This window comes from Nannospalax galili, unplaced genomic scaffold (assembly GCF_000622305.1).
Source record: "Nannospalax galili isolate Female #2095 unplaced genomic scaffold, S.galili_v1.0 scaffold803, whole genome shotgun sequence".
Lineage (NCBI taxonomy): Eukaryota > Metazoa > Chordata > Mammalia > Rodentia > Spalacidae > Nannospalax > Nannospalax galili.
The window spans coordinates 1943315-1967809 of record NW_008349354.1 but is presented as its reverse complement, the minus strand read 5'-3'; the positions used below and the strand labels follow the sequence as shown (position 1 = coordinate 1967809).

The window sequence follows — 24495 nt, the reverse complement described above, 5'->3', positions numbered from 1 at the left end:
GCCACATAGGTTCGGTTTGGATCTCAGCTGCTGCTGCTTTTGTGCTCTTTCTAACAGTCATCTGGTATTTGCATATTGGCATGTTAAAAAGAACCCACTTAAGAGAAAACACATAATGTTCCCTAAGTCCTTGCTTTTTCTGAGGTAAGGAATGCTACTTCAGAGACAAAACCTGAATCAAACTTTTTAATGAGTGTTTCCATTTAGAATTTTTCAAAGGCCATCACACCACAGTTCTCTCTGGCAGGCTGAATGCATCTGATGATCCTTTTGGCTTGTCCACACTTCACACTTGTCAGCCATGCTGGTTTTGGCCCCAAAGGCAATGCCTCAGTCGTTGACTTTAATCTTCATTTTCTGGCCAATAGGCTGTCCTCTGATCCCTCACTTTAAGTGTGTCTTACATTGTCTTGTTCCATTGTGTAGTACTATAGCAGAATAGTACAGGCTGGTTTGTTTATGTGTCCTCATGTAGCCCAAGCTGGCCTCCAACTCACTATGTAGCTGAGGATCATCTTGGATTTCTGGTTCTCCTACCTCTACCTCCCAAGTGCTGGGATTACAGGACTGCATAACCATGCCCGGTTTTATATGGTACTGAGGATCAAGCCCCAGGCTTCATACATGCTAATCAAGCACTCCACCAACTGAGCTACATTCCCAGCCAAGATTGGTTAATTTATAAAGAATGGGAATTTAGTCATAGATCTAGAGGCTGAAAATTCAAGGTTAGGGCACCAGCAGATTCAGCTTTCTGGCAATGGCTGCTCTCTACCTCTAAGACAGCACCTTCCAGCTGTGTTCTCTCAAGATGGCAGGCAGAAAGACAAGTCGATGCTTATTCAAGTGCTGGAAGAAGTCTCTTCTGTAAGGGCTCTGTTCGCTTTCATAAGGCAGGTGCTCTCATGGCCTCATCACCTTTTAAAGACCTCACCTGTTAGTGCTGTCATAACGGCCAGGTTTCAACATCTGAGTTTTATAAGGAACACATTTAAACATGGCTCACACCTTTTCTCCTGGTGCTGCTCCACATAATGAGATTTCTAAAACGGAAACCTGACCCTCCCTGCTAGAAATTTCCTATCACCATCAGGATAAAGTGTCAATATCTCAAAACCAATTTTAAAGTCTATGATCTAGCCTAGAGTTTCATCCCCAGTTTGGTCTCCACACTCCCTTATCTCCTAAATTCTGTCTCCACACTCCATAATTCTGAACTGCTATTTTAATAATAATGTTATATGAGTGGTTCTCTCATATGTTCTCTCTCGCTAGTGCATCCTTCCTTTCATCCTACCCTTCCACCCCTTGCCTACCCTCCCCAGCTAATGCCACACCACAGATTAGGGCTCCAGTCGACTCCTGTAGCCACTACTGCCTCCACAGTAAGACATCCCACATTGTTCTACCACAGACTTGGCTGTTTTCCCTAATGAAAGAAAGGAAGGCAGATTTTGTACTGCTTTTGTTTGAATACTTTTATTTTTAAAGCCTGGATTTGTGCCAGATTTATAGCAGTCATATAATGTATTAGACAGATGATAGATAATAGATAGATTGATAGATAGATAATAGATAGATTGATATAGATATGATAGATAGATGATAGATAGATGATAGATGATAGATAGATAGATAGATAGATAGATAGATAGATGATAGACAGATAATAGCTAGATGATAGACAATAAACAGGTGATAGATAGTCAATGATAGATGAATATGATAGATGATAGATAGATAATAGATAGATAGATAGATAGATAGATAGATAGATAGATAGATAGAGATGGAAAGATAGATGATAGACAGTGTGCTGGATAGCTTTAGTGTCAACTTGAAACGCCTGGGTTGAGGTAGCCTCAATTGGGAAATTTCCTCCATTGGACTGGCCTGTGACCATGTCTGTGGGGCATCTTCTTGATTATTGAGTGATGTGAGAGGGCCCAGCCCACTGTGGGTGGTGCCACCCCTGGCTAGGTGGGCCTATGTTGCATAAGAAAGCAGGCTGAGCAAGGGCTAGGGAGCAAGCCAGTAAGCGCTGTTCCTCCATGGCCTGTGCTCCAGCTCCTGCCTCCAGGTTCCTGCCCTGAGTTCCTACCTTGGACTCCTTCAGTGATGAACTGTGACTCAGGAGATGTAAGATAAAATAAACCCTTTCCTCCCCAAGTTGATATTGGTCAGAGTGTTTTGCCACAGCAATAGAGAAACAAATTAGGACAGAAAGATGATAGATAGATGATAGTTTTGTGTCACCTCTTAGAAGAGAAGCATAATAAGAGACATATTCTTAAGTGGATAGATAGATAGATGATAGATAGATAGATAGATAGATGATAGATAGGTAGTTAGATAGATGATAGATAGATGATGATGATAGATAGATGATAGATAGTTAGATGATAGTAGATAGATAGATAGATAGATAGATAGATAGATAGATAGATGATAAAAATAAATTCATTAGCCGGGCATGCTGGCACACGCCTTTAATCCCAGCACTTGGGAGGCAGAGGTAGGCAGATCTCTGTGAGTTCGAGGCCAGTCTGGTCTACATAGTGAGTTCCAGGACAGCTGGGGCTACAGGGAGACCCTGTCTCAAAAAGACAAAAATAAATAAATTCATTAACATTTACCTAAAATGTCATCACCAGTTTTCTTTTCCTGTCTCTTGGTATTTGAGATAAACAGAATAAAACCCCCAAAGATGACTGTGGTTTAATCTCCAGTCATAAATATTCTGTTACATGACAAAGGAGAATTAACCTTACAGATAAAAGTAAGGATGATGGGAAGTTGACTTTTAGATAAAGAGGTTGTTCTGGTTTATGTAGATGGGCCCAATGTAAGCAAATGCAAGGGGGTCAGATGGGAAAGTGAGAGACAGGAGGGTTAGAACTAGAGAGATGGCATTATCCGGATGACTCACCCAGTTATTGCTGGCCTTGAAGATAGAGGAAGGGGACCATGAGCCATGTGCTACAGTCAGGCTCTGTGAGCCAGAAAAGGCAAGAAAATTAACCTAAAGCCTCCAGAAAGAAATGCAGCCCTAAGGACACATTTTTTTTCCTTCCCTCCTTTCTTTCCTCCATTTGTCCTCCTTCTTTCTCTCCTTTCCTTTCTACTTTCCTATCCATCTTCCTTCCTTCCTTCTGTATGTGTATATGTGTATGTGTGTGTACAAGAAAGAGAGAGAAAGAGAGAGAGAGATGCTAGGGATTGAACACGGGGTCTTATGACTGCTATTCAAGCACTCTAACACTTAGCCACATCCCCAACTCCTAGTGGCATTTTTTTGTAAATTTTTTGTTGAATTTTGTGTATTTCATATACAACATCTTAATCATCTTTATGCCCCTTCCCCAACGGCACCTTTCCATAGCCACCTACTCCCTACTGGAATTCATACATTCTGTCATTTGTGTTAAGGCCTATCATGTCAAGTTAGTGTTTCCAGATGTCCCTCAGTACAAGTTCATCACTAAGCTCTAGTCAGCATCCCTCCTTTAAAGAACATCATTTTTATTTAAGCCCTGTGAAATCCATTTCAGGCTGCTGACATACAAATCTGTAAAATAAGACTCCCATTGTTTATATTATTAAATTTGTACTCATTTCCTACACTGTCAAATGGAATGTAGTACAGCCTCCCAACATTCCTGTGCTGCCCATGAGTGGATGCCATGACCGTACAAGGTAGAAAGCCAACAGACAGAAGTCTACAGAAGAAAATCCACCATATATGTATGTATATGTATAGAGAGAGAGAGAGAGAGAGAGAGAGAGAGAGAGAGTTTGTGTGTGTGTGTTAGCAGTCTGGGCACTGGTAATGAATAGATATTAGATGAACCCTAAAAATCCTTTCAAAATTCACTGTACTTAAACTAGACTGTCAGACAATGTGTCAGGAAATACCTTGGGGTCATCTTTCAAAATATACAAGTCCCACACATACACACGTGCCCACAATGAAGGATATATAGCTCTAGAGTCTATGGTTATCGCCCACCCAGTTAGTTACTTAACTGAGATAGTTTCCTCTGCTCACAGAAGGAAGTTCCTCCAGCTCCCAGTTTCTACACTACTTAGAGATGAAACACACAGCCTCAGTGAGAAGACAAACTGTCCTGTCTCCTGGATTGAAGTGATGGGGACGCACAGAAATGGTCTTTCACAGCACAAACTTTGCAAAACAGCATGAATGGAAAAGTGATGTGTCTTTATTCCTATTTTAATGAACCACACTCTATGATTGCTGCTTATGAGAATCCAAGACTCCCTAGAAACATCAGCTGTTTACTCACTTAAAGCAGCTGTCAGTATTGAGTTGGTTAGGGACCCCACAGACAGCTAAGTTCAAGTGACATGTAGATGAGGAAATCAAGGTTCAGGAAGGGGACATCTCCTGGTCTCATGTTTGTGGTCAACATAATTCTAATCCAGTTTCAGTGTCTTCTGTCTCTAGTACATCTCTCAGCAACCAGAGTGTGAGGTAACTCATGCACAGTTTACTTTCAACAATATATGACTGATTCTTAAGACACACTGCAGACTTCCAAATTCACTCCACCAGGAAGCAAGTGGGGAACCCTCAGCAGCCTTCAGGAAGTATGGACTGAGTGAGTGCTTCACATATAGTTGTATGCGAGAAATGTCAAAGAGGGGACTGGAGCAGTGACTCCGCGGTTAAGAGCACTGGCTGCTCCTGTAGAGAAGCTGGGTTCAGTCCCCAGCACCCATATGGTGGCTGACAATCATCTATATCTCCAGTTCCAGGAGATCCGACTGGCCTTTCTGGGCATTGCATGCATGTAGTACACTTACATACATGCAGGCAAAGCACTCATACACATAAAAATAAATTATATAAATAAATAAAATAAATAAATAAATAATGTCAAAGAGGATTCCCATAGGACAAAGCCAGAGGCTACAGATTCCAAATGATAAGGATTCATTTAAGAGAACCAGAACTAGTGGATGGAGCACATCAAGGAATTTTTTCCCACCGCCAGGGCAGGAAAGCTTCCAAGTTGACCAACACTATGGCTCTGAGATGTGATGTTTCCATCTTTCACTTTTATGAACAAGACTCTGTACTGTAGTTATCAAGTTCCTAACCCTGCCACTGTCCCAATGAAGCATGATACTCAACACAGGACCTCTTTCCCAAACATGTTGGAGATAGTTCATGTCACCCAGATGTTCTGGGCTTGCCTATGGACTAACCAGATGAAATTTTAGAGTTTTCTTCCCAGGCAGAGGTGAGGGTGCAGATAGTCGTGTGTTTTCTAATGGTGAGAAAAAAGGTGCAAACTGATAGTAGTTTATAGACATATGAGATGTGACAGAAACCGTTATTTGTCCCCTGTCTCGCCCCTTAAAAAATTAACTCCATGTATTAGCTGTAAAGGAATATGCCCTCCGTAGGGAAAAATACTGCTTTTCTCTGTTTTTAATGTAATTAGATGTGACCATAACTATGTTCTGATTACAGAACTGGGGTGGTGCTACATGGGACTTCTAAGTTGTGTCTTTGGAAAGAACGGACGTACGGTCTTCTCCTTTCTGCCTCCTGATTTCTGGATTGTGGACATGATGGGAGTTGCTGGACCAGCCATCTTGGACATTGGGACATATGTTACATATTGAGAATGGCAGGGCAGCAGCCCTGAAAGGGGCAGGTTCTCTGCTGAGGGAGAAGGTATGAGCATACCAGCATTCGACTGCTGAGCAGAGATAGAAACATCTGGTTTATTTGAATTATTATTATGGTATGAAAGGAATGTTGTAAAAACAGTTGTTGATTATATCTGTAGGCTTATATGTTGGTTTATAATTCAGAGTTGGTGAAATAACATAAACTACAGAGTGATTAAATTTTTAAAATATCATCTAATCCAGTCGTGGTAGCAAACACCTTTAGTCCTAGCATTCAGGGGCCAGGTGGATCTCTGTAAGATTGATGCCAGCCTGGTCTACATAACAAGTTCTAGGCTAGCTGGGCCTACAGTGAGACCCTGTCTCAAAATGAAACAAAACAAAATGCCATCTAAACTAGCTTAATAAACTTTATTTGGATTCATAACTCCTAATGATGTTACAGTGAATAGAAATATTAATTATCAGTTAGATCTGTGGGCTAGGAAGCTGGGGAATGAGTGACAGCAAGCCCAACACCTGAAAAACAGTACACTCAAAATAAGAATTTTGAACTTTGGGCTGGAGAGATGGCTCAGTGGTTAAGAACACTGGTTGGTCTTGCAGAAGACCTGGGTTTGAATCTCAACACCCACATGGCAGCTAACAACTGTCTTTAACTCAAGTTCCAGGGGATTTGACATCCTCTTATGTCCACCACAGGCACTGCACGGCACAGGTGCACTTACCTACATGCAGGCAATGCACATAAAATAAAATAATAAATAAAATATTTTTCAAAAAAAGAATTTTGAACTTTATATCACTGACCACAGTTCCATTTCTTTCAGTGAAGCATTGTTCTAAGATGACCAACAAGGTATACTAGGTCTCTCTCTTTACCATAATAGCCACAGTTGTGCACTACACTAGTACCATATTCAATCGCTGAGTTCAAAGATATTAATTTAAGTTTTATCTTTAATTTCTCATGGTACCATTTATAAGAATTTTTAACAATTATATTCACTTATATGAGAAACTGGAGGAAAATCATAAAAACTTACTCATCAATAAGAAACTAGTTAAGTAAACCAGAACATATTCCTACTGCTAACCAATAACTACATAAGCTAAAAGCTTTATGTATAAGCACACACTGATTTCCAAACTAAATTGTTAATTTCCAAAAAAAAATAATAAACATAAGAACTGTTTTAAATATATACTTTATTTCTTGAATGAAATAAAAATTCCATAAATTAATATAACATGCATTTATATGAATTAATCCAAGAATAGTGATTTCTTTGTGTTAAGAAAATGTGTGGAGAGAGATATAAATGTTTGGTAGATTTTTCATTCTGGATTCTGTCATCTTTTGAAAGCTAAACCATGTGAATATATTACCTATCCCCAAAAAAGTCACACTTAAATGACAAGGATATTGTACTGAATTTAACAGAGCTGTTACCACATTTGGTTTGAAATGCCAAGAGTAGGAGGTAGGTATTCTATCTCTCCTATACATCACAAGGATCAGGCACAGATGGGCCAGGCACCTGCTCTAAGTCAAGACAAAGAGTCAACTCAAGCAGATCTACATGAAATAAACCTTTGTTGGAGAGACAATGTGGTGTAGTAAGAGCATGGACTCCAGCAGCAGGTGGTTGGGCCCAAACCAGCTCTGCCACTTACCAAGAAAGTTCTTGAATAAGTCTCATTCTTTGCAAAGTGAGTGATAATAGTATATATTTTGTACATATGACCATTAAGGAATTAAATAAATGAGAATTGTAGAGTTCAATAGAATATACTAGGGAGTCAAGAGAGGGTTGGCAGGATGGCTCAGATGATAGAGGTGCATGCGCACAGGCCTTGTGACCTGAGTGGGACCACCAAATCCCACAAGACAGCAGGAGAGAACTGGCTCCTGAGAGTTGTCCTCTGGCTTCCGTATGAGTGCTGTAAACTTTTAAAAAAGAACTTAATGGAAAGCACTATTTATTCATCTTTTGCATTTTAATAAGGACTTAAAAGATGCAAACCACCCTTAAGAGTTGGCCTCCTCCTTCCTGTCAACAAATCAGAAAACAAACCACCATGTCATGTATTCAGCAAAACCTTTCCACTTTCTTCTTAGGTTCCCAGGAAAACCTGTCTTTCTGCACCTTATTGAAGTTAGATTGGGCCACAGCCTCTGTGCTAGCCAGAAGAAAAGTGGGTAGGAAGACAGCATCAAACACACTGATGCAATGTAAAATCAACTTGAGTTTCTGTTTCCATTGCACAGGACAGAACTAAGGAGACTGAAGAGCAAAGGTGAGGGTTTCACAAAGGAAAGAGCCTGATCATGAAAGATTGCAGGAGGCAGAGTCCCTTTGCTCACTGGCATGGTCATGACACAAGAAAGAAATAAGCTTTTATTAGAGTAAACACTAGAGAATGGAGAAGACGGGAGATTTTGTTTAATGTTGTTACTGTAGCGTAGCACAGCCTTTATTTTAGGAAAAGCATGTAACTTATCAGTAGCAATATTTTACGAGGTTTCAAAATGGCTATCACTTCACACAAGTGGATTTACTTCCATGTGTCTGTGTTGATTCCTTCTATCCCCACTTCCTCTTCTTTTTCTTCCTCCTCTCTCTCTCCTAAACATACATTCGGGAACATTCCCTCTTTGTTGCTTTTTCTCTTCAATACTTTCTTCAAGCTTTTTTGTTTCTTCTTTGAGTGGTCATAACATTGGATTAAGATAGTTCCTGCAGTTTCACGAGGATTTCACAACAGGTGTCTGCAACCTGTATAGTCCTTGTTGCCAGTGCAATGACTGCTCTAAATACTCACAGGTAGTGGAAGAACCTGCTCTTCTAACTAGAAAATGTTGCCTGGTAAGGGGAAAGAATAAAGGCTACAATGTGTCTTGGTGGTTCTAATTTTCAGAGTATGGTCTTGAGAGATGTCCTATCCTTTAGACAAGGAAGTCAGTGACATTCCTTATGATATTCTGGGCTGCCTGGAAAACTTCCACTGCTTGCAGCTGTTTACAGGTATTCCCAACCAGCGAGCTTTTTATAAAAATCTAAGCTCTGTTGTTTCTGAGAAGTCTACACAAATCTCCGTTATGGGAAAATTGAGAATTACTGAATTGTACAACTTGGCTGGTTTTCTTAATATAAGGTACCTTTATTTCAGTCCTGTCAAAGTCTCACATCTTTATTACCCACTGCGTTGCTGATTCTTTAGATGTAAAATAAATGCTACCAACAAAACTAAAATGACTCAGGATGTCAGTGCAATATATTTTCTTTATTTAAAAAAAGTAATGAACAACACAGCTGTGGCTTCAAAAGAGAGAGAGAGAAAGAATTGTTTTAAGTATGCGAATAAAGAGAAATTGGACAGAGGTGAAAAGTACTAATCGATTCTTCCCAGTACAGTCGACAAACATGTCCTTCAGTTCGATAGGCAATGGAATTAAACTAATGAGTCAAATGCTAAAACATCTTCTGAATGTTCTCATAGAGAGTACTTACAAGTGCTGTGTACAAGTTGACAGAGTATGCTTTTAGAGGTTTCCCAGATAATATTCAAAATTCTAACCATCTACAGGAAGAAATAATTGGTTTCAAGGACGTGTTTACAATAATAAATGCATCAATAAGCTCTATTACTATCACAATGAATGAGAACCTTAAGGTACTCTGTAGCTTCCGACAGCTTAGGATGCGCTTTTCAATTTGTATCACTTTAATCATCTAGAAAGACTAAGGAGTGAGCACTTCACATACGCTGTATACTTATTATTAAACTTCAATATCAACACTTCAGTCAGCACTGACCGTGTATTTTCTCAAACTTAAACATAAATGCAAAGAATACACTACAGGATTTTTTTTTCCGCATTTCAAAAAGAATATTGGAGCTGGTCACTTAAATCTGATGCCCTGATGGCCAGGCGTGGGGCTTCTCGGCCTCAGAATACAGGTCTCTTGCCACCATCATTACTGTGACTCTCTCCATCCATAACATGGGCACTAGTAAATCTGGAACTGCTCTGTTTGAGAGAACAACAACATTTTTGAGGTGCATGTGCCTGCTAATTTGAAACTCTGTTCAACAGCTTCCTAGTACAACTCACAGACACAAAACAATGTAAACATTCTACAACCCCTGAGCCATACTCTTTGAATCCAGACTCACTTATTTATAATGCACCTCATTCCAGCAGTGAACGCAGGAACAGAGATACTTAATGCTTACCTTAGGAAACTTTAGGTAGATTCTAAAGTTGAAGCCCAATGGGAAACACAAAGAGCTTCAAGAGTAGAGTCTGAACTTGGTTGAACATAAAACCACAATGACCTATTGCATTGTGCCTCACTAGGAACTATGTAAAGATAATCTGCTGATTTTTAAATAAAACCGAGAACTACAAGAAAACATCCAAGTTTCAGAACAGTCCAAATACAATGCAATTATTAGCATATGTCTTTACAAAATAATTTAGATGGGATGTGGATCTTCTATGCCAAAGCTCATACATGTGCATGTAAAGATGCATATACATACAGATATGCATGTATTTAAATAGGTGGATGGATTGATAGGTAAATGGATGAATAGATGGATAGATGATTGATTGATTGGTTGATTGATTGATTGATTGATTGATTGATAGGTTGATACATAGTTTTTCTTCAATTCTCCCATGAAGTAGAAAGATACATTGTATACCTATAAGGCATTTGTTTCTTATCTTACAACTTAGACAACACATTTCATGTCAGGAAAACACACACACACACACATACACACACATCCTTGCTGCTTACCTTCCTGTTCTCTGTCCTTGGGTCCTTGATTTCTCTATCTACACTCTGATATCAGAACTCCCTGGTTTTGTCTAATATTTTGCCTCTTTTGGATTTTTTTCTTATACTGGGAGTTAGGCATTATATAGAAGGATGTATACCATACTATTTATACTGAGATAATATTGACGGACAGTGACAGGTTATTTTTGCTTTTTTATATCTGTACTGTGTTCTTCTTTGTTCCAATAATGTGTATTACTAACCTAATTTGAAAACAAGTTTAAAATGTTTTGAAATTCTTCCTAGGATTTTGTTTTGTTTTTTGAGACAAGGTCTCCCTATAGCCTCATCTGGCCTGAAACTTCCCACATAGACTAGGCTAACCTCAGTGTCACAGAGATTTGCCTGCCTCTGCCTCCTGAGTGCTGGGATTAAAGGTGTGAACCACCTTGCCTGGCTCTTTGTAGTATTTTTTTAAGTATCTTCAGCATCTTTAGAGAGAACTAAAACCTGCCTATATTTGCTCATTTTGACATTATAAAATACTTAACTATAGAGAAATAGTTTTCAAAGACTTCAGTTTGTCATTCAAAGTACTTGTAATCTACATAAAGCTTGATCCAAAAGAAAAATGATTAAGAATATTGCATTTGGACATTTAGCAATTCTCAAATTTCAAGCTTATCCAGAACAGTATGATGATAAATAAAGGCAATACTTGACAGAAAACTACCAGAGCTCATTCTCTGACCAAAAAGAGCTCCCACTCACACTCCTCCACCTTAACTTAGGATGAAGCGCCTCACAGTGCCAGCTGGTCCACATTCGCCTTTTACTGTTTAATCCTTTCCACTTCAGCACTAACTCTAAGTTACATCTCTCCACTGTCTATTCTCATTTTTCAGAGACCTTCAGTCACGCATTGTCTTCAGTTTGTAAAGAGGACATATTCTGTCTTCCTCTTTTTAAATTTTTACTTGGAGTGTGTATATAAATGTAGTATACCTGTGTTAGTATAGTGTATATGTGAATGGTGCATGTGTGCTTGGCTCAGAGATTGAGCACTTACTTACAGAGGGCAGGGAAGGACTTCAGTGATCCTGCCCTATCATCTCTGTCTTTTGGGACAGGGTCTCTCACTGGACCTGGAGCTAAGCTAGCAACCAGCAAGCCCCAGTGAGCATCCCGTCTCTGCCCTCTCCCACAATATTGGGGTTACAGAATGCAGCCATGTGGGTGCTAGGAATTTGAACTCAGGCTCTCATGCTTACACAGCAAGCACTCTTACCCAGTAATCCATCTCCCCAGCCCAAACTCTTCCTATTTATGAACCAGTGACTGCAGACTTTCTGTGACTTTCACCAAATCTTCACAAATCCCTCTAAAAGCACCCTCAGCATATTCTCCTTTTTCCTCCATGATCTTAACAAGTAGGAGATACAGCGGAGGGAGAACATGGGGTCATGCTATCTTCTCCAGCTCTATTGCTTCCTTGCTGGACTACCCATCAGGACATTGGAGCAGGAAGCCTAAACTTCAAGAACCCTAGCACTGAACCATAAATAAGATGACTGATTTCTTATGAGCACTTTTAACGGCAACTGTTTTCAAAGCTTGATGTAATCAGGGCTTCTTAGGGACCATACAATGAGCCTTTTAAATTCTGGCTTATCAAAGCCTGATTAAACCAACCAGCAAAAGCAAGATTCTCTTTGACATCACAGTGACCATGGACTACCATTATACACACATGGAACAAGAACCAAGGTGAACTAAGCAGAAAAAAAAATTAGACACAACTTCACCTCACGTTTTTTCCTCTCTTATTGACACTGATCCCAAAGTAAGTATTTACTCTCTCTCTCTCTCTCTTGTTTTTTTTTTTTTATTGGTCTTTTTGAGACAGGGTCTCCTTGTAGCCCCAGCTGTCCTGGAACTCACTATGTAGACCAGGCTGGCCTGGAACTCACAAAGATCCACCTGCCTTTGCCTCCCAAGTGCTAGGATTAAAGGCGTGCGCCACCACGCCCGGCTCTCTCTTGGATTCTTATTTCATGTGCAGTTGGCTCATTTCTCTTTGCCTGCAGACTTCCCTCTCACCAGGAAAGCTGGGCACACTCTCCTTGCCATGGAGCAGACCTCCTATTTGCACACCCAGCTATGACAAGTCTTTCAGGAGCTCTCCTCTCAGTCATGGCCTCCTTTCTACTCTGCCTTTATTGCTCCCATTTTTTAAACCATTATTATTAGTAATTATATGTTTAGAACTTGGCAGGTTCAAGTATCATATGACCTCATCACCAAAGTAATTTAAGGGTTATTATTTTAATTTTCAGATGAATGAACCAAGGCTCAGAAAGATCAAATTAATTTCCAGGGGACTCATCAACAAAGTATTAGAAGGGATTCCCTAACCCTGATAAGGTAATTGCAGAATCAGCATACTCTTGGTTGTTTCCTGGTGCCACATTTTTAATAATGAGCTCCCTTAATTATGACAGTGGCTATATAAGTAATGGGATCATGGTGCTTTGCTGTACATCTTTCCTCTTTTAATCTAGACAGACATTTCCTTTTAATCACCTGCAATGAATGATTGTCTATTATATCGTTTTTATGGCCCACATACACACAAAACTAAAGCCAACTGAATTACATGGGGAAAAAAAAAACACCACATTTGCTTACCTTGACCTACTTTAACGAACAGATAATGTTCATTCTTAGCAACCGTGCCGCCAAATGTTCCCTATCTCCTTGCAAGTCCATCTCAGCCAGAATAGATGCTCAGCTAATCAGGGGTGTTTAGTTTGTTTTGCAAAAGCTCTGCAAATTCTGGTTTCCAATTCTCTGTAGCTATTACACAACTGTCCTGCTTCCCATGATGCATGTAACATAATTGTTTAAGTATTTGTAATTTTTGCATAGTTTTGTTCTCAGGGGATAATATACCTTCATGTCATCTAGGAGAGAATACTTTGACCTTGATGAGATGAGTAATACACAGCTGCTCTTCCAAATCCTATCCTCCCCTCTTCCAAGCTCTATCATAGATACCTCCACTAAGAAACCAGGATTCCACAGAGACTATCTCCTCACTTAGAGCAAGGACCAGGAATTCCAAAGCAGTGTGTCACAATGACCATCAACAGGTATTCCACAGTCTGAATAAGTAAAGGGATGTGATGATTGTTTACAGGTTATCCTCAGAAAATGAAATCTTTACATTTCCCTGCTCCTACCATAAAACCTGAAAAAATATGTGCTAAGTGCTAAGAAGGGCATTTGAGATATCTACCTTTATGATATTCTAAGAAGACCATTACCACCAGCACACTTACCTCTGTCCAATTTAAAGGCATTGTCCCCACATCCCATTCCTCAGCCTCCTCAGTCCATATCAACTAGAACAGTGCAGGTTCAGAGATATATTCTATTTATGAATTCAAGAGTCACTGTATAGTCAAAGGAAACTTACCCCAGACATAAATATCTACTTTCTAATTCTAGTACCATAATGTACTTGTGACCTTGGACAAGACACATACATTTTCTGACTTTAGCTGCTGAACAGGAATTTTTTTTTTTCTTCCTCTTTTTACAAGTAATTGAAAAGTTTTCTTAGGACAAAGAAAGTGAGAACAAGCTAAGAAAAAGTGTCAGGTACAACGGAAATTGAAAATAAACCCTAGTGACTCAAACCAAGTGCATTTACCTGTACCCTTTTCACTTGTTACTACAAGGAACCAGCAGTATGTAGGAACTAGCAGTCGTCCCTCAGGTCACCAGCACCTGATAACTCCACTGCCAAATGTAGTGTAGTGGTTGAGAACTAAGGTTCACAGGGGTCATACAGATTTCGTAAGCCCCATTCAAGGTCATCTGCTATGTAACCTGTCTCAAAGTATGTTCTCTTTCTGAATTTCCATTTCCTCTCTTGAAAATGGGGTGGTGTATTCATATGCAAATCCCACTGCATTTGACTATCATAAGGATTAAATGGAGCCATCTATGTAAGAAGATTTCATAGAAAATCTAGCACATAGTGAGTGCCTGATCAAATGTTATAAATATTACCTCTTAACATCTGTTCCATACGATAGGAATACAATGCCTAGCAATAAGGAGATCCAGACTCAATTAATGTTGGGAAAACTGGCGTAAGTTACTATGAATGAACAAAAGAGACCATGAATGTGCTCAGAACCATCAGTGTGTTCATGTACAGGCCTACTCTTCAAAATGGAGACAAGTTATCTAACCCTTGAACAATGCATTTGAAGATTAGAACCCTTTATTTCTGCAGCAACCTTGCAGGACTGTGCTGTTGGGGATCACTCTTTGAGAAATTTCACTCTTACTAATCAGATATCATTATGCTATGATGAAATCTCAGGATGTTACATCCTCTGACCTCCATACACATGCTATGGCATATATAAATACAAAAATAAATGTAATTTTAAAACATTTTTAAAACATGAGGCGGTGAGGGAGAACAGGAAATGGATGAGTTCATCTAGTTTTAGTTTAGAATTCACTTAGAATTCACCGTGTGCTTTTCCCTGTGTCTATCCTCTGAAGTCCCTGTGTCTACTTACTAGCTTATAAAAAAAAAAAAAAAAAAAAAAGGTATGCTGTTAGTCATTGTTGAACTTGGGTCATGAATATAAAACAGTCCATTACACTTACTATATGTTTGAAAAATTCTACAGAGGTCTTAGAAACCCAACTGAACAAAACAGAAAAATGCATCTATGTATGCATACAGAGTCTTTTTCTTAATTTTATTATATTTTTATTTGTTCTATGTGCTTGCTGGCATGTGATGTGGCATATGCATGGAGGTCAGAGAACAACTTGGAGGAGTTGGTGCTCTCCTTCCACAACATGAGTCCAGAGTATGGAACTCAGGTCATCAGTCTTGGTAGCAGGCACCTTTACCCAATGAGCTATATCACCTGTCCTTGACTATCTTGTAATGTAATTTAACAAATCTAAGAAAAATGGCTCCATTTCCAGGGTTTATATACCTATTCAGACAAAGCTAAGTTATCTATCTTTGACTAACTTGGAGATGAAGCTTTTTCACACTTAGAACCAAAAGAAGTAGTGATAACACTCAAAGAAAGTGCAAGTGGGGCATGTGAAAGCAAGGGCATCTCTAGCCACACTTCTAAAAGCATTTGCATTTACAACCTGAAGTGTACATTGCATTCTTCACTTAATATTTCCTCGTACATGCCTGCCAAATGTGCTACTATATTCAATGCCAAGTAAAAGTTTGATAGGAACAATAATATAGTCAGTTCTCAAATACCAGAGAATTGAGCATTGCATTCACTGGACTTGGTGCAACAGTAAGCTGGACTTGAAGCCTCGTGCCTAGCCTTCATTTTAACTGAAGCTGACTCCTGGAAGAGCCCAGCCTTCCAGCTATCAGGAAATCCTTGTATTGGACTAGAACTCATTTCAATTCTCAAAAGGCCTGATTTATTTTAAGGAGTATCTCTCCTAACAACAATGCAATCAGCAAGCAGCTCTCACCTTTGGCTTTCTGGACAGATTCTCTCTAACTGATCTTTTGTTCTAAATGTTATTGTTTTAAACATACCACTTAGTTTAAATTACACACAAGTGAAGGTACTCTTGCATATGTGAATATGTGTTTTATGGTTTAGATTTAATCTGATGCATTAACAAAATCCTGTTATTGTTCATTTAACCTTTCAGAAATTCACAGATCACTAACCTACCTGTCACTAAGATTTGTGTTCATGCATTAGACATTTCCCAACTGGACGATTTCAGTCTCCTGCAGGGCCATTTTCATTCGCCTAGCCTGTGTTTATAATCTACTCAAAATTTACAAGGTGCTTAAGTTTACCTCAATCCTCTAAAGTTTCCATTTCTACTCACCCCCTAGCCAGGCATGATGACTTTCTTCTACACCTAAGTGTTACCTTTGAAATTATGGTAGGACTTTTTGTTTCTGGTTCTAAACAAAGAAAGAAAAAATAAGCTGCTCTGTTAGTCATAGAGATAATATTCTCCCATCTCCTCTTCGCAAAAGATGGACTTGGGTTTACCTGGTTTGACTTCATATTAGCCAAAACCGTCAAACAGGCAGTCCTAAGAAGAAGTAATTGGGGGCTTAGAGAGATGGCTCAGTGGTTAAGAGCACTAACTGCTCTTACAGAAGACCCAGGTTCAAATCCCAGCACCCACATGGTGGCTAACAACCATCTATAACTTGAGTTCGGGGGATCAGATGCCCTCTTCTGACCTCCGTAGGCATTGCATAACACAAGTACACTTGTATACATGTAGGCAATACACTCATACACATAACATAAAAATAATTAATAAAATACAGAAAAGAAGTAATTCAACTTCCAGAATTAGACAATTTTTGCCTACACAGAGCCCATATCTGGGGGTCTGAAGCTTGCTTGAGCAATAATGTACACATTCACTGTAAAAAATATTTGGATCAGTGAAAGCCCAGGCTATCTTCACTAAAACAGCAGGTGATCTGGAAAAGTCCCCGACACCGTGGCACCCTGGTGAAAACATCATGACTAACCATCCGTTACTAAATTCTTGGCCCTCCTATCAGAAGACGCCCCCTCACAGCCCTCCTAAGTACAAAAATACGTACAATGCCCACTTCTTTCTTAAAACTCAACTCCTTCTCCATCCTCTAACTCAGCCTTTCTTGTTAGAGAGTAAGCTTCCTGAAGGTTAAATTTGTGTCTTATGTTGACTAGCTCAACACTGCAAGTAGGTCGCTAGCAGAGCCAATAGCAGAACCTATTTCTGATAAATGCTTTAGCAGTAATCATTCTAATATACCCCTTGCTTGAGATTTTGCTGAGATCACAATAGGGCTTTGTACTAGTCTCTTGTGCGTACAGAACAGTCAAAGAAAACTGTTATGTTCAGGCTTGTCCTTCAAACACACAGGAGGGAACTCTTACGAACACTTGTTTTTCAGTGACAGATGAGCTTGTGAGATTGTGGATTCTGAGGAATTCGTTGGATCAACAGAAGTGTGGGATGATTTTTAAAATCAATCAAATAACATCTTATCATAGGTGAAAAAATGATTGCAATTATGGTTCATAACAGAGCTTCATTAGCTCTCTGGCTGACAGCCTGCTCACAGAACAGATTCCTTAACTGAACTAAATCTCGTTTTGCCAGGCTCTACCTATTTGGCATGTCAGTTTCAAAACCAGGCCACTTTGTATGTCTTCACTGCAAATAAATATTTAATATACTAATATATAATATAAATATATAGTTTAAATATATTATTACATAGTATATGTATCAATGTTGTGCATATATGTGGTATATATGTGCATATATTACATATATACATTGCAACCTACTGTTCCGAGTTTTGAATTCTGAGGAAATAAATTGGAAATTCATTTCCAGCCTGATTGGCATCTTTCATTTCTGAGCAAACGAAAAGCAGCGAAGTTATTGGGCAAGTATATGAATTGACATAAGAGGAAAGGTGGGAAGAGTCGAGGGTCTGATGGGGACACGTCAATGAACTAAACCTGAAGTTTTAAAATACGAATGGGCATTTCTTTTGATACTCAGATTTCACATCTGATTAAGTGCCAACTCTTGTTCATTTTTATTTTAAAAATACTTATAATTGTGATGGACCTTGCTCTGTAGTCTAGATACTATTTTTCAGGCCTTCATTAGCCTTTACTTGGCTTAATTTTGTCTCTAGCTCTTCTTAAAACTATTCTTCAATACTTCTAAATCATAGATTTATGAGAATTAGCGAGGTATTCACTTGAATGCATATGCATAGGCATTATCCAGTTCACAGAGTTTGATGCACAAGGTGTGGAATGGGGCCAGATGATGATCCACATTTTAAATGAGCACTGTAAGCCTGAAAATGCCATATTTTGGCAAAAACAAGGACCACATTAGCCTCAAAGTCTATTGTCTAACACGGAAATCTGAAAGCAACTTACATGTACCAAAAGTACCTGCTTCCCCACTCCAACAGGAAGCAATAGGAGATGTTGGCCTTGGTGCCATGATGTTCAAACCCTGTGACTCCTTTTCTTGGAGTCCACCCAACTTTTCAGTATCTCCAAAGACCCTGTGCTAGAATACACAGTATGCTCTTCCTCACAAAACCCTGGTTTTAAGGACCCTCCCACTGAACAATTCTTATCAGAGACTTCATCTTTCAAGATTTTCCCTCAGTTCCATCCCCTCCCCACACCAGTGTGATTCAGAACAGACCCATTATGTTTTACAGATCCCTCTGTAGCTTCAATCAAAGCATCTCTCATGATGAAATGCAACGCTACTTACTCCTCTGTTTGTCCTGCCACACTGTGACCTCTCTTCAAACAAGAAGCATGTTTTGTTATTTGCCTGCCTCCTCTCCAGAAAACACTAAGTATCTCCTATTTGAATTCACACTCAGCTGTGATTGCAGCCCCACACCACTGATTCCTTATCGCACGAATAAAGTTACAGCTTCGAATACTACGTGGTCTTAAAGGAAATAGCAGTCAACTCTTGATTCTCCATCACATTTGTAGCTAAAGTAAAGAAAGCAAAGTATTATCGGAGATCTAGAGTAAGATTTTAAAGCAATCACAGGAAAGAAGAAAATCTAAGTGCAGAATAAATCTCTATCAGCCACAGAGCAGAACACAGACTCTAGAGGCCAACTAAAAGAAGGGAAGCCCAGCTCTTCCATGAATAGACTGTATTATTTTGAACAAGTTACGTAAATTCTCTAGCTTCTTTTTTCTAATGAAGGGCAAAAAACATCTGCTAGGGTTTTAAAGGCATGTAAAACAATGGAGATGTTTGCAAGGTTTTTCTATAAAGTACAAAAAAAAATGCATATCCCAAAACAGAGTTTGGGGAAATTATTTTACTCTTTTGTGAGACAGAATCTCTCAACTAATGGGGCTGGAGACATGACTCAACAGTTAAGATCACTGACTGCTCTTGCAGAGGACCTGGGTTCGATTCCCAGCACCCACATGGTGGCTACAAACCATCCTTAACTACAGTTCCAGGGGAATCCGATGACCTCTTCTGACCTCCGCGGTATTGCACGACATGGGTGCACTCACATACATGCAGGCAATACACTCATACACATAAAATAAAAATATTAAAAAAAGAATCTCTCAACTAACAAAACAGTAAGGCTACAGACAATTTTGAAATAAGTGGATAGAGTTGTATTCTAATGCAATTTTATTTACTAAACGGACAGTGGACTAAATTTCGCCCAAGTTTGTGTTTCCAGACTTGTATACATGTAAGACCAAAGCACAGCATGTGCTAAACTTTATAATGTTCATGTTCTTATTTCCTTGGAGAAATTTTCTTCCTGGTGAATACCCTGAGTTTCAACCTTTTATGCGACCTTTAGTTATGTTACCGCTGTAACATTGGGTTCGCTATACAATGGGCTGTCATCTGGGACTCAGCTCCTTGGAAGATTTCCCACACTCCTCATCTATTTGTGTCATCAGAAATAAAACCAGGGAGGAATATCTGAGAAAGCATGGTTTCTGCTAGAATTTTAACCATTCTGAAGCACAGAAGTTAGTCTAAATACACTGTAAGACTCTGTCATGGAAACACAATGGTAGTAAAAACTTCACTCATATGAATGATTTTTTTCACTTGTAAATCATTCATATTGAATGATAAATTCATTAGTAATTGTGTTAAATTAAATCTAGACAATGAAACTAAGGCACCAAACTGCTGGATATGGCATACATCCTTCCCCTTCTTCCCTCTGGTATCATTCTGCTTGTAGAGGCAAAAAAGAAATTCCCCAGAGCTGGAGAGATGCCTCGGTGGTTAAGAGTACTGGCTGCTCTTGTAGAAGACCTGGCTTCGGTTCCCAGTGCCCACGTGGTGGCTAACACCCAACTGTATCTCCAGTTCCAAAGGATCTGACACCCTCTTCTGACCTCCTCAGGCATTGCACGACATGGGTGCACTTACATACATGCAGGCATAACACTCATACACATAGAATAAAAATAATAAGATAAAAATATTTTCAAAAAGAAAATTCCTAACCTCCAGAATGATTTAGATATTTCTCACTAGCACATCATGATAGAAAGGTTAACTGCTCAGAAAACTTAGAACGACCTTGGGATGAGACAACTAGATATTCTAACATTGGTTCATATTGTGCCTGCGAAATTAGGAGTATAATCACCACTTCTAAAATTTTCTCTAAGAAATTGAGGAAAAATCAATATTTTTTATTAATTTAAAGAATCCATACCTGCCACCTTTTTATATCAACTTATACAAGCAAATTGTTTTAGGATTGGGGGATGATTTGTGGGATATTTTAGGGGTTTTGTTTTGCTTTGTTGACTAGATTCATTTGGAACAACTTGGTGCTCTCCTCTATCCACATAGCCACCAGCTTACAGAATCCTTTAATGCCTGTATTCATCTGCAGGGCCTGGACCAACAGCAGCTGCTGCCTTTGGAATGAAACAGGAAATGGTCTTGCCCAGGGGCACTCCCAAACTCTGGCATGTGCCTCTATTTTCTCTCCCATCTCTGCCCTAATTGTGCAGCCCCTATATACTGTTGTTGCTTCAACTCTCCTCATGAACACCTTTCAGCCAGCTGTTTATCCAGAGGTGCCAACTGGTCTTGCTCCCAGGCTGACCCAACTGCTGATTTCTAAGCCTGTTTATGTGTTCCATTCAACAATAACAGAAAACAGCTCAAAAGACATGGGCAGGATCTCCTTTCTCTTTGAATATCCTCCCTTCTTTGAAGCAGTATCATCCTTTTGGATTGCCTGGTTTTATCTCCATCCTGAGTGAATAGCCTCACTTGTATCTCACACTCAGGCTCAACCACAGGGTAAGATTATCCTTTGGATGCAATACCACGTCAGTTCCCCACTGGCAGCAACTGCCTGCAAAATACTATCATGGAAGTGTCTGTACAAATCTCAGTCCTGGTCCTATATTTAGACAAAGGTGTCAACTGATTCACTCTGGGAATGCCAACAGTAACTCTATCTTTAATGCCATTACTCTTTACTTCCAATCCTTTGAAACATTTCATCAGCCTGTGCTCCCACATAGATTTGCCTCTACATGCGTAGAATGTCAATATATAGGTATAGAGCTGACTCTGGGCAGTTTGGATAAACCCCACATGCTTCCTGGCAAACCTAGCTCACTTTTTTCAAATGGATCAGATGTATCGCTTGCCTCTAACAAGTTAGAATTTGTTCATTTGAGTGTGTATGTACGTATGTGGGGCAGGTGGGTTGTTGGAAGAAAATGGCACTTTTAAAGTAGAAAATATATAGGAAAGTATAAACTTAATAACGAGAAAATGTTCTTTCTGAACAAGTTGGCTCCAAGCAGTCAATAATTCCTGCTAATATAGATATCTATGGAGTAATGTTGACCCATGCAACCACTTCATTCTCCTCTTCCCTCCTTCTGAGAGGACGTGACGCACTAGGTTCTGCCCACACAAGCTGTGCTTCTACGAAGCTGTGGTCTCAGGTACCTAAGGGTACCTGATGCTATGCTGACCTTTTTTCCTGATGACGGAACATACCAAACAAAGTTTCCTGCTCACAGAATACTCATTCCCAGTACCCAGCAACATTTTCAGAGCGTTCCATCTTTGTCTTACACATCTGTCCTTTGGCTGGGGTGCTGTTGTTCAGGCAACTTCTAATTGTTACCACACCCCGTAGGAAAAGTCTTATAACTACTTTGTACTTAACAGAACCATTGATTTAACCGACTTCAATGAATATGCACATTACCTTGCTAAATTACACTCTGTGGTTCAGTCAATCACAGGTGAAACCCTAGTTCTAAATTTCTAATCAGTTCTAAGGAGGCACTCAAACCCCTGGTCTGCAAACTGTGTTTTGAATAACAAGGATTTAAATCATCCCATCATAGAGATTAGTGAGTTTAAAATCCCGGGTAAACACTGAAAACAAACCCCTCTGCTTTATTTAGCTGTTATGGTTGTTATATTTTATTTAAGACAAAGGCTCCCTATGACTCCCAGGCAAGCATTAAACTCGGGATCTTTCTGTCTTTACCACCTGAGATCTGAGTTTACAGGCATGCACAAGCCCAGCTTCTTCTCTGTTGGAGAGATGGCTCAGTGTTTAAGAGCACTGGTTGCTCTTCCAGAGGACCCAGGTTCAGTTCCCAGCACTCACATTGTAGCTAACAACCACCGAAATTCCAACACAGGGGATCTGGTGCCCTCTTCTGGCCTCCACAGGCATTGCAAACATGAGTGTACTTACGTGCTCATACACATAAAATAAAAATAAACACAATACAATACACTCTCCAGATAGGAAGTAGGGGTTCAGGTAACTCAGAATTTCTGTACTGTCTTGAATATGAAATAGGATTTCAGATTCCACCTCTGTCTGCACACATGTGAGGAATTATTGAGTTCTCACCACAGCTAAGTGTCTACTGGAGTGGAGTAAACCTCTACTCTCCTCTGTTGCACTGTCTGCCACCCCAGCACTGGCTTGAACAGGACACATCTTCTCAAGGCCCCAACATCTAACACTAGTGATGTTCTGTGGAAGATGTTCCCACGGAATCTTGCTGTGTCTCAAACAGCATGAACAGCTCCATGACCTATGAGATCTAGACATGTAGAAGAACATTCTCTACCACATTTAGAAGTGCTCACACCACCACTATCAACTCCTATGGAATAATTAAATGGTTCTTCTAATAAGGACAATAATAACTTCTATTTATTTTATGATTTCAAGGAGGAAGAAGGCTCCTAAGAATCTTACATGAATCTTTATGTGAATCATTTGAAACAAATCATAATGAGGCAAGACTGTCTCTAGTCCCTCACTGTGACAGCTGAGGAAACAGAGAGATAAGGTAATGTGCCCATGCATCTAATAGTAGCAGATCCTGGGTTTGATATCAGGTCCAGGTAATTCTGAACTGTGCTTTGAGTATCTGAGCTCTGTTTCCCATGCTCTAGGTCTCTTTAGGAGGGAAAAGCAGGGTCCCAGATCACCTGGTAAGCCTCATTTTGGTGTGTCCTTGGGAAGAAAACTAATTCATGAAACTTTTCCTTACACAAACAACTCCAAACTTCCAGAGATTATAGATCATTGCCCCTGGCAATGAATGGATTCTGCTTCAGAAAGCCTCGAAGCTATTTCACGTTTCCTACTTTTCTACTGAGCAGGGTACACATGCAGGTCAGTTCTGAAGACCTGTCCTGATACTCTTCAATTTCTCAAGTAAACTTTAATGGTGTCCACAGGACCCTGTCTAAAATCTGTTACAATTATAATCATTTGTTAGATGGCACAAAGATATAGATGATATAAACATATATACAGATATAGAGAGGGTTGCCAATTTTTTTAACATCCCCCTCTATTACTAAAAGATTAAAAATATGTTCTCTCCTTACATATTTCATAAAACATTCAGAACCTGCATTAGTAAAAATTGCTGACTGGACTGAACAAAGTAATGAATCAACTAATTAATGAATGCATAGGTAAATGAATACATAATTACTTATGTAAAGGTGGCCAGTATTGAGACCAAAACAAGACAAAACCAATGAAGTACTTGTGTGATCAGCAATGATCTTCCTCTCAGTTGGGTTTATGTGATGTATGTCTATCTATTCCAAGTCCCATGTGTATATAGCGCTGAACTCCAGTAATATGCATAATGAAAACACAATAATCAAAAGTCAAAAAGGAAGAATAGCCATCACTTTGACCTTCTGGACAGGGAGGCCTGGCTCCTTTACAACAAAATTAATTATTGAATCAAAGGCTGCTGCTGCCTTCACTGGCCTTTTCCTATAATGATATATGTCTTCCCTCAATGTCCTCTGATATTTTGGCAACCTTTAAGACATCTCACTGTGCTGCCCCATCCATCTCTTCCAGATCCTACTTCTCAGCACTTGCTGACATCCTTCGTCCCTC

General features: G+C 39.5%; 1 protein-coding gene across 1 annotated transcript in view; it reads right to left on the bottom strand.

The window, feature by feature from the left end:
- Positions 1 to 8933: 8933 nt before the first annotated feature.
- The window catches only part of Opn5 (opsin 5), a 50579-nt gene continuing 35017 nt past the window's right edge, over positions 8934 to 24495 (bottom strand). Inside the window, exon 7 of the mRNA XM_008846735.1 lies at positions 8934 to 9697. Within this exon, the coding sequence (XP_008844957.1) occupies positions 9617 to 9697 (81 nt within the window). The 3' untranslated portion in view covers positions 8934 to 9616. The remainder of the gene's footprint in view (positions 9698 to 24495) is intronic.